General features: G+C 32.5%; 1 protein-coding gene across 1 annotated transcript in view; it reads left to right on the top strand.

The window, feature by feature from the left end:
* The window catches only part of CCDC178 (coiled-coil domain containing 178), a gene marked incomplete at both ends in the record, with an annotated part of 388,897 nt that overhangs the window by 71,668 nt on the left and 299,841 nt on the right, over positions 1 to 17,388 (top strand). The window contains 2 exons of the mRNA XM_079718176.1: positions 9,105 to 9,200; positions 9,424 to 9,560. Coding sequence (XP_079574302.1) covers positions 9,105 to 9,200; positions 9,424 to 9,560 — 233 coding nt within the window. The remainder of the gene's footprint in view (positions 1 to 9,104; positions 9,201 to 9,423; positions 9,561 to 17,388) is intronic.

Genomic DNA, 17,388 nt, shown 5'->3' with positions numbered 1-17,388 from the left:
ACTGCCAAGGAGCAGAATAAAGAAAAAAGAATGAAAAAAATTGAAGACAGTCTCAGAGACCTCTGGGACAACACTAAACACACCAACATTCAAATTATAGTGGTCCCAGTAGAAGAAGAGAAAGAAAGGGTCTGAGAAAATTTTGAAGAGTGTAGTTGAAAACTTCCCTAACATGGGAAAGGAAATAGCCACCCAAGTCCAGGAAGCACAGAGAATCCAATACAGGATAAACCCTAGGAGAAACACACCAAGATACATATTTATCAAACTAACAAAAATTAAATTCAAAGAAAAAATGTTAAAAGCAGCAAGGGAAAAGCAAAAAATAACATACAAGGGAATCCCCATAAGGTTATCAGCTGATTTTTCAGCAGAAACTCTGCAGGTCTGAAGGGAGTGGCAGGGTATATTTAAAGTGATGAAAGGGAAAAACCTATAACCAAGATTTCTCCACCCAGCAAGGATCTCATTCAGATTCAACAGAGAAATCAAAAGCTTTACAGAAAAGCCAAAGTTAAGAGGATTCAACACCATCAAACCAGTTTTACAACAAATGCTAAAGGAACTTCTCTATGTGGGAAACACAAGAAAAGAAAAAGATCTACAAGACCAAACCCAAAACAATTAAGAAAATGGTAAGAGGAACATACATATCTAAAATTACCTTAAACGTAAATGGATTAAATGCTCCAACCAAAAGACACATATTCAATTACTTTTAATAGAAGGGTGTGATTCACATATCCCTTAAATTAGAAGGAAACTTAAGGCTGTTGTCCTCCCAACCACCTCAGTGTAGTCAAAATAAGGAAGTGATTATCTAAAAAGATTTTAGATAGACCTGCTCTACCATCTCATGGAAAAACTATATATATATGTATATCATACTATACTAATTTACTGATTTAAAATTTATTTATGGTAGTTTTGTCATTGTTTATCTTGGAATCTTCCAGGGATGATATTATTTTATCTTCAAATAGAGATATGGTTATTCCATCATTATTTTTTATGCCTTTTAATTTTTTGTCTTCTCTTTACATTGGTCAATATGTGAAGTACAGTTAAATGATAGTAAAGATCATGGGCATCCTTTTTATGTCCTTGTCTTAATGGGATTGCTGCTAGATTTTTCCCTAAGTAAGAGGCCAGCTTTAAGATTCAGTATGCATTTTATTATGTTAAAAAGTATTTATCAGTTTCAATTTATTGAGTTTTTTTTTTTTTTTTGCTGTATGCGGGCCTCTCCCGTTGCAGAGCACAGGCTCCAGACCTGCAGGCTCAGCGGCCATGGCTCACGGGCCCAGCTGCTCTGCGGCATGTGGGATCTTCCCAGACCGGGGCACGAACCCGTGTCCCCTGCATCAGCAGGCTGACTCTCAACCACTGCGCCACCAGGGAAGCCCTATTGAGTATTTTTTAAATTGGGAATGGATGTCAATTTTTGTCAAGGCTTTTCTGCATTTGGGGACATGTTCATGTAATATCTTCTCTATAAATATAGTGAATTATATTGATGGATTTCCTAATGTTGAACCTTGAATTATTAGAATAAATCTCATTTGGTCATAATATCCCATCCTTTCTTAAACACATTCCAGTTTTCTTTTTTGTCTCACCATTCAACCAAATATCTCTGATTTAGGTCAACAGTGATTTCCACATTGCTAAATCCAATCATTGTTTCTTGTTCTTATCTTCTTTAACTTACATGTAGCACTTAACCAAGTTGGTTATACCCTTGTCTCTGGAAACTTTTTTCTCTTGGCTCTAAGAACACATACTATTCTTGTTTCTTCTTACTTTTCTGGATTCTTGTTCTCAGTTTCCTTTACTGGTTTCTCTTTATCTCTGCACACTCCAAACATTTGAGAATCCAAGGGCTTATCCTCTTATTATAAGCTTTGTATATGTAACTGCCAACCCAGTCTCCATTTAGATGTCTAGTGGGTTTCTCAAGCTTAACTTTTCAAAAATTAAACTTGATATCCAATTGTATTTTACCTGCAGTCTCCCGCATTTGAGTTTATGACAATTCAGTCCTTCCAGTTTTTCAGACCAAGATTCTCAAAATACTCATTAAAATTATGTATTCATTTATGTTAGGAATTACTTGTCCAAATATGCATATGTTCAGTTTTCAAAGATCATTCCAAATTTTTTCCCAAAATTGTTATACATTTTTTTACTCAGACCACGATTGTCAAAATACTCATTAAAATTATGTATTCATTTATGTTAGGAATTACTTGTCCAGATATGCATATGTTCAGTTTTCAAAGACCATTCCAAATTTTTTCCCAAAATTGTTATACATTTTTCTACTCAGACCACCATGTATGGGGATTCCAGCCTCAGCCTCCATCATCTAATATTATCTTTTATTTATTTTTATCTATTGTGCTTTTGTTGAATTTATCCTACTGTGGTTTTAAATTTGCATTTCTATGATGACTCATGAGGTAGAGAATTTTTAAAGCAATTCATTTAAAGCAATTCATTTAAAGCAACATTTAATGTTGTTTTAATCTATCTTAGTGTGTTGGACTCAGATTTCTCCTCCACATTCTGGTTGTGACCTTCACTTTACACCTTTTAGATACTCAATTATCTCATCTGAACAACTAGATGTGTGTTAATTTAATATGTTAATAATCTACAAGAGAGATTAGGGTTTAAGGTGTTGATTAAGGGGAAGTACTTCACGAAGTTGTTAAAATTATTCACTGAATTAGTTCAAACCACCAAATACACTTATGTGCTCTCAGATTTGTAAATGGGTGATCAACCATTAATCTTTAATATGGGCTTTTCTGGAAACTTCTCACTCCCTATTCAATTAGAACTTCAAGTCTTCTTGGGTAAAAAATTCATGTTTCTACATGACTTTTATGATTGAGAACTGCATCAAAAATTAGGATATACCACAAAGATGTTTTCTCCTTCAAAAACCTAAAATGTCCTAATACAAATTTAAAATAAGTATTGCACATTGGGGGAAAAAAATAAATCCAACAAAACTGAAGCCATGAAATACACCCTTTAATCATGCCAAGTTAGATGTGTCTCATTTTCTCAATGACTTGGTTACAACTTTATCTGAGAAATGCATTCAAAATATTTTGTAGTATCTAAAAAGCTTGATTAATAGTTTTTTCATGATTATTTACCAAACAACAGTAATAATGAGTGGGTATGAAAGCTTGAATATCAGTTAGCTAAGTAATTTGGTAGTTTATGAAGAAAATTTTTGGAAAATATTTCAAAGCCTTCTTGAAACAAACATTTATAAAAAGTCTATTTTCATTTGGTTTAGAAATTAAGTCTAATGTTCAATTACCTTGTTAATTTATATACAGGTAAATCATCTTATAATTCATTGAACTTCTCATCTTAAAGTTATAGCATCAGCCCAAATATTCCTTTAATTATGGATAGTAATTCTTCTAAAAATTATATTTAGTATTTCTTTTGGTAAATTGAATACATTTAGTACTACTTTAAAATTTTTTTTATATTAGCTGTTTATTTCATAAAATCATTTTTAATTTTATTTTTAAAGTTACTCTTTATGGTATATAATATTGGATTTTAACTTACAATAACAATAGTTTCTTTTTAAATAAATTAGTTGACTTAAGAAAATTGTTAAATGTATAATAGTACCAGTGGTATGGTATGTAAATGTGAATAAAATAATAAACAGGATTCAGAAATGGTTTGGAAAACAATGTTCTTTTGAATTATTTGCTTTGTCATTCATTTCAGGATTTTGTTGCCTCTTAGAAATATTGGCCTTGTATTTTAATTGTATAATTCAATGGTTTTTAGTATATTCACAAGTTTATGGAACTGTAACCACTATGTAATTTTAGAACATTTTAATTATGCCCAAAAGGGACCCTATACCCATTAGCAGTCATTCTCAATTCATTCCTCCCCTCAGCCCTTAGCAACCAACAAATTTACTCCCTGTCTCTATGGATTTGCTGCTTCTGGGCATTTCATAGCCATGTTGTAGAATCTATCAGTGCTTCATTCCTTTTTTATGTCTGAATAGTATTCCATTGTATGTATATATCACATTTTGTTTATCCATTCATCAGTTGAAGGGTGTTTTGGCTGTTTATACCTCTTGGCTATTATGAATAATGCTGCTATTAACATTGATGTACAAGTTTTTGCATACATGTTGTCATTTTTCTTGGTTATATACCTAGAAGTGGAATTCCTGGGACATATAATTGTATGTTTAACATTTTAAGGAACTGCCAACTATTTTCAAAGTGACTGCAACAATTTATATTCCCACCAGCAATCTATGAGGGTTCTAATTTCTTCATATCCTCAGCAATAATTGGTATTGTCTATCTTTATTATTAAAACCATCTTATTGGGTGTGAAGTGGTATCTTGTGGTTTCGATTTGCATTTCCCTAATCACGAATGATATAGAAAAATTTTTCATGTGCTTGTTTTCCATTTGTTTATCTCCTTTGGAGAAATGTCTTCTCACATATTTTGACCATTTTAAATTCAGTTGACATTTCATTATTGAGTTGTAAGAATTCTTTATGTAGCCTGGATATTAGATTCTCATCAGACAGGTAGTTTGAAAATATTTTCTCCTACTCTGTAAAGTGTCTTTTCACTTTTGATAATTCTTGAAGCCCAAAAGTTTTTAACTTTGATGAAGTCTTATTTGTCTATTTTATCTTTGGTTACCCATGCTTTAAGTGTCATATCTAAGAAACTGTTGCCTGAACCAAAGTCACAGGAATTATGTCTATCTTTTCTTCTGATATTTTTATCATTTTAATTCTTACATTTAGGTCTTTGATCCAATTTTAGTAATTTTTGTATGAAGTAGGGGGTCCAAACTCATTCTTTGCATGAGGGTACCCAGTATTCCCAACAGCACTTTTTTAAAACACTATTTTTCCCCATTGCATTATCTAGACACCTTTGTTGAATTCAGTCAATCGTTGATTTATTTAGGGACTCTGGATTCTATTCCATTGATTTGTATGTCTTTCCTTGTGCCAATACTACCATGTTTTGATCACTGTAGTTTTGTAGGATGTTTTAAAATCCAGAAGTGTGAGCCCTCCAGTTTTTTTCTTTCAAAGATTGTTTTTGCTATCCTGGGACCTTTGGGTTTTCAAATGTATTTTAGTATATGCTTGTCAATTTCTGAAAAGAAGTAAACTAGCATTTTGAAAGGGGATTGCATTGAATCAGTAGATCAATTAAAGGAGTATTATCATCTTCTAATCCATGAACAAAGGTGTCTTTCCATTTATCTAAGCCTCTTCAACTCTTTTCAACTATGTGTTATAGTTTTCAGTATATAAATTTTGCACTTTTTAATAAAATTTATTCCTAATAATTTTATTAATTTTGATGCTACTGTAAATGAACTTTTTTCCTTAATTTCATTTTTGGATTGTTAATTGCTATTGTATGGAAATAAAACCAATTTTTCTGTGTTATATCCTGCAAGTTGCTAAACTTATAGTGGACTCTAGTAGGGTTTTTTTTTTTTTGTAGATTCATTAGGATTTTCTATGTATAAAATCTGAAAATCTGCAAATACAAATGCTTTTATTTCTTTCCTCCCAATATGGAAACCAGATTATTTATTTTTGTTGTGTAAATACTCTGTCTAGAAGCTCAAGTACAATGTTAAAAATGAGTGGTGTGAGCAAACATCCTGTTCTTCCTGATCTCAGATGGTAGCATTCATTTTTCATCATTAAGTATAATGTTTGTTTTTCATACACTTTTATATCAGGCTGAGGAAATTTCATAGGTTTTGTTGTTGTTGTTGTTGTTGTTGTTGTTAGTTAAGTGGTTTCATCCTGAAAGGGTGTGGAATTATGTAAAATAACTTTTCTATATCCATTGAGAGGATCAGGTGAATTTGATTCTGTATTATACTAATACAGTATATTACATTAAGTTATTTTTGCATGTTGAAACAATCTTGCATTTCCAACATGAATCCTACTTGGTTGTGGTGTATAATCCCTTATATATTACTGGATTGTTTGCTGCTATTTTGTGGAGGATGTTTGTGTTTATATCCACAGTGATATTGGTCTATAATTTTATTTCTTGTTATGTCTTGGGCAGAATTTGGTATGGGGCAATATAGCCTCGTAGAATACTTCTTTCCTAATTTTTAAGAGTTTTTGAAGAACTCTTGTTAATTCATCTTTTAACATTTAGTAGAATTCACCAGTGAAGCAATCTACTCCTGGCCTTTTTTGTGTGGGAAGATTTTGATTATGAAATCTCTTTACCTGTTATATATGTATTCGGGTTTTCTATTTCTTCTTAGTCTATTTTTTCTTTTGGTAATTCATGTCATTTTAATAAGTTGTCCATTTCATCTTGTTTATCTAATTTGTCAGCATCAAATGATTTATAGTATTCCATTATAATCATTCTTATTTTTGTGAGGTTAATAGTAATGTTCCCTCTTTAATTTCTGATTTTAGTAATTTGACCTTTTTTTCTTAATGTATCTAGTTTTCTTAAATTTCTTGACTTTTTCAAACTACTGTCTTTTGTTTTATTAGGTTTTTGTTGTTGTTTATTTTTTTGTATACTAGAACTCATTTGTTACCACTCTAAACTTTATTATTTTCTTTCTTCTACTTGCTTTGGGTTTCGTTTGCTCTACTTTTTGTTTCCTTTAGATGTAAAATTAGATTATTGGCTTGAGATCTTCTTTATTACAGGCATTTACAGGTATACATGTGTTTCTCTAACTTCATCCAAAAAGTTTTACTATGTTGTTCTTTAATTCTCGTTCATCTCAAAGTATTTTCTAATTCTTGAGGTTTCTTCTTTGACCTGTTGGTTATATAGGAGTATATTGTTTAATTTCCACATATTTTTGTATTTCCAAATTTGATTCTGTTACTGATTTCTAATTTCATTCCTGTGTGGTTAGAGAAGATACTTTACATCATTTTAATCTTTTAAAATCTAATGTGACTTGTTTTATAGCCTAATGGTTAGTTTACCGTTTGTCCCAATCATTGTCTACTGTCTCAGGCGGCCACAAAGTAAATCAATTGCCTGTGCTACTTAAAATTTTGACAATCATGGCTTGGGAGAAAATTTTCTGGTGAGATGTTTTGTACTGGGAGAGCTCTGTATCAAGAAAATACAGATGTCCTCACAGATGGAGTCATGCAAAAAACCACCAGACAGGTCAAATAATGACAGTTCTGTGAGAATGAGGCTTTGAAAGCATTCCATATCAGTTCTACTCCCTCTGGTGGCTGCCCAACTGATGGATTTCTCCACAAATGTGTGTTGTTCAAGGCTATCATGGACCCGGAGGGAAGGATTAGGACAAGTTAAAACACCACAAAGCTCATACCTCTTACTCAGATTAGACTGATTATCTTGAATAGGTGCTCCCTATTTGCTGGAAACCTTCACTTAATTTCCAAAGTTCTGAAAAAAGCTAATTTTGACTCTTTTTTTGGCCAGTTTTCTCATTACCTTTATGGAGAAGAGTTTTCAGATATTCTTAATGCACCATGTCCACTGATACCCTTCATAAGGACTATATCTCAGAAAATTGGGCTTTTATTTTACACTTTTCTCAGTCTTATTTTTCCTTCAGTCTTGTTTATGGTATGTTTTTCCACACAACTTTTGTAAAATATGACATCAGACATGTCAACAAATCTTGGTTTACTTGACAAGGTGACATTATCCTTCAGCCCAAGATTATACAAATAAACTCATATTGATTACTCTAATAATTTGTACTGTTTTGTATTTGCATTTAGGTTTTTATTAATCTAACATTTATTTTTGTTATAATGTGAGTTAGATGTGAAGTAGAAAGATAACTTTGTTTTTCTTTTTTAAGCAGAGGTTCTACATTCTTCCAGTCCATTAATTAAAATAAATGATTTCTCTCTCACTGAATTCCAATACCATTAGATCTATTTTGGGGCTCTAGTTTTTCCTTCTGTTCTTTATTGCAATGCCAAAAATAAATACTCCTTAATGTAGTGGTATTATAAGATGTTTTAATATCTGGTAGCAAATTTACAACATTATTTTTATCTTTCACATACCTCTTGGCTAGTCTCACATACCTTTTCTTCCATATAAATTTCATTTCATGAAGTTTCAAAGAGAATACTCCTTTTTATCATGTCATATTAATTTTGTGGTAACTGACAGTATATCCTATTAAACCTTTCTATGAAATATCATTTTTTCTTGATTTAAGCTTTTAAATAAGAATTTTTGTTTGCTGTATTATAGGTCCTCCCTTTTGTGTTGAATTTATTTCCAAATACTTTATACTTTTGACAAAAGTTTTAAAATATTGTCACAATATATTTAACAGATTATTACTCTTATAGATAAAAGCTATTAATTTCCTTATGACTTTTTTCCAAAAATCATTTATTGTAGTTTTAAATAGAATCTTCTGTCTTCCTGGATATTCAATCATATCATCTAAAATTGAAGACATTATATTTTCATATTCAATATTATACTAGTAAAATTTAGTTTCATTACCTACTTGCATTTAGCTAAATTTCACAAAACAGGATTCATGACAATGGTGATGAAAGATAATCTGGTTTCAATTTTTGAGTTCAGTGGGCATGGGTTCAGTATTTTATGATTTATTTTGATATTTTATGTTCATTATATTATATTTGGGTGTGTTTTCCTTGTGCTAGTATAAAAATTATGGAAACTAGATAGTGAATTTATCAAATGAATTTTTGGGGAGTGTTGGCCATATTTATGTTATTTTCTTTTTTAATTTGATGGTGAGAGCAAATATTTAAATTTTCTAATTTTTATCAATTCTTATAACTAAAATACATTCTATTTTATCATGATTATACATTTGTATACTGTTAGACTTGATTTTTGCTATATTTTATTCAGACTCTTGCATTAATCTTCATAAGTGAAAACAGCCTGTGGTGTTATTTTATACTATTTTAATCAATATTATAGTTGCATAATTTGAAAGATAATTTTTTACTTTACAGAAGAATGGAAAGCTCCACAGTTTATTGTGTGTGTGTGTATGTATTTTTTCCTTAGCTAGAAGATTTGAAAAGAGTTTATGATCAACTAGTCTGGAAGAAAACAATTTATGAAAATGAATATTTGGAAGCACTTAATAATTTTTATGTCACAGTAAGTTGATGTTTCCCTATTTCCCACTAGAGCTCCATTCTCTATTCCCAAGTATTAACTCATACAACTAAAAGTAATTTCATTATTACACATTTTTTTCTTTTTCTTTTTCACTCAAAAAGAAAAAACAATGTGTAATAATGAAATTACTCTTAGTAATTTTTATTTTAAATCATTTTTACTTAAACATGTATAAATGATTCTTTTATTCTTTTTTTTAAAGAAAAGAACATGGGATATTGAGCTTTCTAATATCACAAAAGATTCTTCAGATGTCTCAATAGCATATTCTCAATTGATGGAAGAAAATAGAAGACTTGAGCTCGATATTGAAACTATACTAGGTTGTATCAGTGACAGGTAATATTGCAAATATGATTTTCATTCTTATATAGCATATCTAATATGTTAAATATAATAAATCACTTCATTCTGTGTTCCTGGGGTGGTATGATGGTGTTTGTGTGTGTCTTTATCATTAGCTTAAGTTTTATTTCTATCCCAAATGTTGCTCTTTTATCATTCTGAATCCATTTAGAAAAATCAAAATAATAAAAAGTGATTCATATCACTTCCTTTGAACATATTCTCTTATACTCAAAGCTACTTTAAAATGTGTCTAATCAAGCTCATGATCTCCTTCAGTCAGTACTCAATTCTTCCCTGAAACTACTAAACTAGATTTCTTAGCTCATAAACTTATGAGTTTTCTTGATTCCCCTTTCTGTTTTAACCCTCATATTCAACATGTTAACAAGAAATGTTCCACATACTAAATAATTTTTTAATCTATCTGTTTCAATACTGCACCAGCACTCTGGTACAAGCTGTCATCATGTTTTGCATGAACTTATGAACTGGTGATTTCCAAAGCTGATTTTGTGCAGCGTTGGTGGTATAGTGGTGAGCATAGCTGCCTTCCAAAGCTGGTTTACCTGCAATAACTGTGCTCCCTTTCTAATCCATTATCTACATTGTGGTAGGTGCGTTCTTTTCTCTTTTAATTTTTTTAACGCAAGTATGATCCGTTTCCCTCCATACTTGCATTAATTTTAGCAGGGGTGAGGGAACAAAAGCCCCTCTTTAACGAACCCCACAAGATTCCTGAGTAGGCAGGAATGCCTGGCTCTGCAGTCTCCTGTCACACCTGGTTCAGCCTTATTATTTGGTTCAAATACAATGGCCTTACTTCAATTTCTCCTATTTGTCACATTTTTTTCCCAGCCCTTAAGGTGTTCTTATGCTAATTCCTTTTCAATAAATGTTTTTCCTCCACCTTCTACCTAGTTAATTACTACTTATCTTTAAGATTACAGCTGAGAAGTCAATTCTGGGTAGCTTTCATTGACTGTCTAGTTATATCCAATTCTTCTATTATGTGTGTATATGGCATACATTTTTTCCTTCATATCGCTTGTCATATTTGCAGCTTTGTGTGTGTAAATATTTGACTGGTGTCCATCTTCCTCAACAAATGGGAAGATCCATGAGGGCAGACGTAAGCCATGACCATATTTTCTTCATCATTGAATTCTCATCATCAAGCATAGTTCCTGACATGTACTATGCTATCCATCATTAATTATTGAAAGGAGAGAAAGAGGAAAGAATGGAGAGAGGTGATGATGATACTGGACAATTGTGTAGGGAGTTTGATAAGATTTCTTAGTGCTTATTTTATCTTTGGATGATAGAATGAAACCATTTGTAAAATTTATCTGTATGTTAAATATACTTTTTTAAAGAAAGCAAAAGGAACATTATTTTCTAAAGAATAACCTAAAATTGTAGTTGTAAACTTTATTTTATTTTATTAAGAAAGAGAACCAGAGGCGAAGAAAAATCTGAAGAGTGGGTAAGCTAATGACGAGACAGCTCTGGAGAAAAGAAAGAGTGAGAGTTACATTTTATTACATTATCCAGCACCAATGAGTACCCGCCAAGTCTTAGTGGTATTCAAGTATAAAGGTTTATTTCTCACTTGTACTGCAGCTTAGCTGTGTCTGCTGTGTGTGATTCATGTAATTTCTACTTCTCAGATGCAGGATGAAGGATGGGATCCTTCTAAGGCATGTTGCTCTGGTAGCACAAGTGCATTAGTGAGATAACTCAGTGGCTCTGCAGCTTCCACAGGATGATAAATGTTACTCCTGCTCACACTCCATTAAACAAAGCAAGTCATATGGCCAGGCCCAATGTCAACTGGGTGGGAAGTCTAATCCTGTTAAAAAGAGAGATAATGAACAGTTGGGAACACTAGTACAGTCTATCACATGCAATGGGAATGTAGCAGCCCTGGTTATAGAGGATTTCCATAGTATGCATTATGCTTGTTCAGATAACATCTTAAGATGTCACTTATTTTTTTCCTCAAATTTGTACTTGAAACTAAAAATTAAATGGGTGATTTTAGCAGCAGATTACACAGTGCTGAACAGAGAATTAGTGAAAAGTTTGTAACATGAAGGAGAGATTAAGAGATGTGCAGGCAAGAGTCACATCGGCCACATACCTACGTGATGTTCCAAAGGAAGAGAAAACAAAGGACAGAGGCAATATGTGAGCACATAATCAGCCGTTCATCTTGTTTTTTCAAGTCTCTTACTAGGATGGATGGATGGATAGATAGATAGATAGATAGATAGATAGATAGAAAATAGATAGATAGATGCAAAAATAATTACTCATTTCCAAATTTCATTTGCTTTTCTTCCAAATCTTCTAAGTCATTTTATGATTCCCTGTTTGATGCAAATACTTAAAGCTTATCTTTTACTTCTTAAACATAGTATGAATCGTTATTTTATAATCTGCATCCAATAATGTAAATACCTGTAGTCTTTGTAATCTACTTCTGTATCTAATTCTTATAGCTGATGCTTTTGCTGTCTCTTTTCCCTGTGCTCTTGGCTATCTTTACTGTATGTTGTCCATTTTCTTCTGGAAACCATTTGTGGAAAAGCTTTGAGTCCTAGGATAAAGTTGAGTTAATCATTTGCATCCTTATATTTTTGAAAGTGGTTCTATTTTGCAATTTGTGTCCTTGGATATCCCCAGACTTTTTTTTTCGTTTCCCAAACCATGATATTCGAAGCTCCATTTTATCAAATTTCCAGGGCATTCAGAGCAAAAGTATCTTGTATGATCTTTTTATCCCTTTGATTATAATGCATATTTAGTGTAGAAAAGAAAGTGTAAAATGTTCAAAAACAGATTGAAAACCTAAAATCATGTCAATAGATAAAGGTGACACTATTAATATATTACTGATTTTTTCATTCTTGATGAACCTGTGTTCTGATTTTATTCCCATAATTGAATTTTTTGTCACATTCTTATACAGATTTCAAATACATCATTTAAATATCCGTACAAAAGTCTGTTATATTAGTGAACCTTGATTTTTGCCAGGATTACTCTAATTTTTATATTTAGGTTTTTATTTTTATGACTTACTGTAAGTACATATATTATGTTCAGAAATCTTAGCATCATTGCTGTTTAAAACTTTTAAGTAGATTTATAGAATTAGATTGGCTATAATATTTTAAAATTTCTAACCCCTCTCTAAAACTGCTTTCCAGAAATATACCACTTATTGAAGTTGAGCAGTTCATGAGCTTGTTCTGCTATGCACTTATACTAACATTAAGTACTACTATTGTTTTAAAAAAATTATTGCAATACAGTAAATGAAAAAATATTTTCTCAATATTGTTTCAAACTCCATTTCTCTGATCACGAAGGAGGTGGAATATTTATACATCCTCTCTTGAATTCTACTTTTTCTAAACAATTATTATGTGCTTCCAAGGAAGAAATAAAGAATTTAGGATTCAGAGAGGCAAAATAGCTAACCTAGCTAGCACAGCTGGCATTTGAAACCTGATTTTCTATATTTTGATTCAGGATTTTTCTTATGTCATCTTTTGCAATTTAATTTGACTTCAATTTAAATGGCCTTTAGTGAATACTCAAATATGCTTATTAACATGTTAGTCCAATAATAATAATACCAAATAGTAGATCTAACATTAAAATTGAAATTCTCTTAGGGCACAGGTAAGAGTGTGGTGAGTTCACAGAACCATACTTTTGACTGTGTAGCTGGAGCTCAGAGCAAGTGCTTTACCTAACTTGTGTTTGTGTATGTGTGTGTGTGTGTGTGCACACGCCCACGTGCATAAATTCGTACGCATGTATTTTTGCGTGGCAGGCAGGCAGGGACAAATATTGAAGGCAGGGAACTAAATGTCAGGTAATGAATCATTTTAAGGGGTTTGGAATCTGCTGAAGAGTATGGAAATCCACTAAAAATCTCGTATGGTCAGATTTCTCTTTTAAAGACATCATTTTAGTGGTAGTTGGATGAGGTAAGGTTTGGGACCTCCCTTCCTAAGGGAGGATATTTTTTAGTCTTGTTGCATGGCTTTTTTTTTTTCTTTATGTGACCCAAACATTTGTGGCTATCTCTTTTTGAGGTTCAAAATCCCACGCTCTTGATTCTTCCTTTAACTTTCTGAAGCTGTTCTTTCTAGGAATTCTCGTTTATCTCTGCTGGTCCCCTAATAGATTAGCTCAGAATTCTAAACACAGCCCATTTGCATTCTTGATCTGCTCCCTATCACAGGAATTTTACCTACTCTCATTATTTTAATATGTATCATATTTTTACTTTACTTTTTAATTTCTAGCCACATCCTTTATTTCTCCTGATAGTATCATTTTGAATATCTACTCTCTCCCCCAACATCACATCTTGATACCATTATCTATCAAGTAGGTTGTTTCAGGCATCATCCTATTATCCCTCTCTACCATCTTACAGCCAACATCTTACCAACTTCTGTTAAGTCTGTCTTTTAGATGTCGGTCTCCAATAGGTGCTTTCCTTTCTGTCTGTTTCAATTACCAATGAAATGAACCAGGTCCTAATTGTATCTTAATTGGAATATTAAATAGGCTTCCAACTGGTCTACCTCGTTCCAATGTGAGCCCTCAGATTCAGCATATAGAGCATCACTGGTACAATTTATCTACAAAGGATGAATTATTATTTACTTTCAAAAGGTCTAAACATTTTCAGAGGCTCCCTACCAGCTATAGGATAAAGCTTCCAGACTGATAAATTAGAAACAGTAATCTGTCACCTTCACAGCTCCAGACATCTCTTACCACTCCCTTCCATGATTTTGTAATGTTGTAGCCTATTAAAATGGTTACATATTCAAACTCATATTGTTTTAAGCTTCAGTCTTTGCAGTCTTTGTCTCTGGTATTCCTCTGCTTCCCTTCTTTTCCTTCCCCCACCCCCTCCTTCTCCTCCTCCTCCTCTTCTTTGTTTTTGGCTTGGTTTTTTAAATATGGTTTATTGAACATTCATACAATAGTTCAGACATTGACTCTTCCCAGATGCTTCTCCTCGTGGTAACTTATTTTCCCCTCTCTACAAACCAAGGTGGTATTAACTGCTTTTTCTGCTTCTTCCATTATTGTACTTAGGATTGCAGAGGAATATCTTTTTCATGTCCCTTTTTTTTCCTTCATGAGACTATAAACTGGCAACCTTTGTTTTAATTCATCTTTGTACCCCAATCACTTAGGGTAGCACTTGACATGTATTCAGTGCTCAACAAGTATCCATTAAGTAACTCTCCCTGGTTAACTCTTTCCTAGCACTTATCACACTATGTACAGTTACTGTTGGCTTGCTTATTTGTTGTCTCCTCTCAGCTGAGCACCTTGCTGGCAGGCATTGTGTGTGTCTGCATGTGCGTGGGTGTCTGTGTCTTTCTCAGTAGGTGTTAAATAAATATCTTAATGAACAAATGAGAGCTAAATATAAACATTTGTTATCCTTGTTTCTTTTTTTGCTTCAGTGTCTGTGCTTCTATTCTCTCTGCTATATGTTCTGATACCACATCTATCTGTGCTTTTTCTGCTCCACAGCAATATTAATGGTTATTTACCTTTTTTTATATTTGTATTTTTTTCTCTCATTGTCTTTCGTCTCATTTAACCAGATAGCACTGTAATGAAGATCCATACTGTTAAACACTTTTTAATTTAAAAAAAAACACTATTAAATCACTTGTTTTTTAAATCATTCATACAATAACTCAGACATTAACTCTTCCCAGGTGCTTCTCGTCATGGTAACTTATTTTCCCCTCTCTACAAACAAGGGTGGTATTGATTATTACTACCTTATTCAATATGTGCAAGCACAGTGTATATTATCCTCAATTTATTTTAATTTAATCTTTATAACACCTTGATGGTAGGTATTATTACGCAAATTTTACATGAGGAAATTGTGTGTGGAACTATCCCCCTAATTACATAAGGAGCAATCAGGATTTGAATGTAGGTCTGTCTGACTCCAAAATGTATGTTCTTTCTTCTTAGTAACATTGCCTCTCCGCTTCCACTGGCAAGTCTTGGTTCCCATTTCTGACGTGTTACAGCAGGCTCTGGACACATTTACTAACTACTTCAAAAAAAAGTCAAGCTTGCTGCTTTATTCAATTCTCCATCTCTTTATTTGGCTATAGTCATTGCTTTTCTCAAAAGAGCTCTGTTGTTTTTACACTCTTCTTTGATTTTTCTTTTTTATTCGACCATTTATGTGAATCACCTTCCCCTTAGTCCCAGCTTCTTTTTATTTCCTTAAGTCCAAAAATAATAGTAAGAAAGTTCTTAATGCAAATCATTGGCACTCATACATCTAGTGAATACCCCCATGAAACTTCCCCCAGTTTGTACTGTTATATCCACCATCTCACCGTTTGATGCCATTCCCAACTGTTATACTATTTGAATAAATTACATAATTAATTCAGTGTATGATCTATTGTTCATATATAGTTCATTTAAAAAACGGCAATGTTAAAAAAAAGATACCATACTTAACAAAATTTGTTCAGTACTATGCATAACAAATATTTGCAGGACCTTTGGGTGATGGTGATGATATAAGATTACTTACCCTGCAGTAGCAGTGTATAATTTAATAATTTTGTCTTTTAAATAAGCCAGCATCCATTTGCAATGGACCTTTTACATTTGGGACATTTGACTTGAGCAAATAATTTCACTTGATTGCTTATTCACATGATAGGCAGGCTTAAGCAACCTAAGTCAAGGAAAATGAACTTGTTTAAGACGATTTGAAATTGATTAGTTTGAATTTAGTTTGCTGAAGTTAACTGTGTGGTATGAATTTCTATATAGCCATTTTCTTACATTTAAGCTCTGTAAAATATTCTGAGTATCTACTTCTAATGCTCTGCTGTACCTCAAGCAAGACCATGCCATTGTAACTTCAGTGATCCAAAGATGGGGTTGATAATCGAGGAAAATGAGCAAAAAACCTATTGAACACCATAAAGACATACTGGTATATTTTATGAAATGTGTTTATCAAGAGTTAACAGGATGGTGATTTATTGTAGAGATGGCAATTAGAATATTATTGAAGTTGTTAAATAGCCAGGAATACTTAGACTGAATCCAGACTTTTCTTAAAAAGGAATTAAAATCTTGCAAATAAATCTCCCTTCCTATTTCTATTCTCTCCCTCTTCAGAAGCGATCAAAACCTGAATTTATTTTATTTAAGCTTCATTAGCATTGGAATACATTTGCCCCTGAGTAGAACTTAAATTTTATGGCTATAAGCTCAAGTGACATTCAGCACTACCAAGAAATGTCTAGACAGTTCAGTTTTTCTGACAACTGTTTCATATCTTCTTACTCTCTTCAATCCTAATGCCCACATCACCCTCACTTTAAACTAATAATCTTCCCATATAATTCATAGAGAACACAGATGCAATAAATGAGAATTACCTTTTTCTCTTACCAGTCTATTTGCATCTGTCTTCACACATTCTGATATAATAATGGAAGGCCCTTCTGCTCATTACCCATTCACTTCCAAAGTAGATGCTGTCCTCTCTTACACAGGGCACCTACAATTTTCTCCTCTTTCCCGTGAATCATTATTATTTCTCTCTTTCAATAGCATATGAACATTGCCTAATATTGCTCAGCTTGGAAAGAAGTAAACACAAGATAAAACAGAGACCTGCATCCCAACTCTGTCCTTCTGTTCTTTATAACAAATCTTATGCAAATAAGCACTCCTGTTTCCCTGAACTCACACTTCATTTTCTATTCAACCCATT

This window comes from Hyperoodon ampullatus (assembly GCF_949752795.1).
Source record: "Hyperoodon ampullatus genome assembly, chromosome: 13".
NCBI lineage: Eukaryota > Metazoa > Chordata > Mammalia > Artiodactyla > Ziphiidae > Hyperoodon > Hyperoodon ampullatus.
Note: the sequence above shows the minus strand (reverse complement) of the source record. Positions and strands in the feature narration are given on the sequence as shown.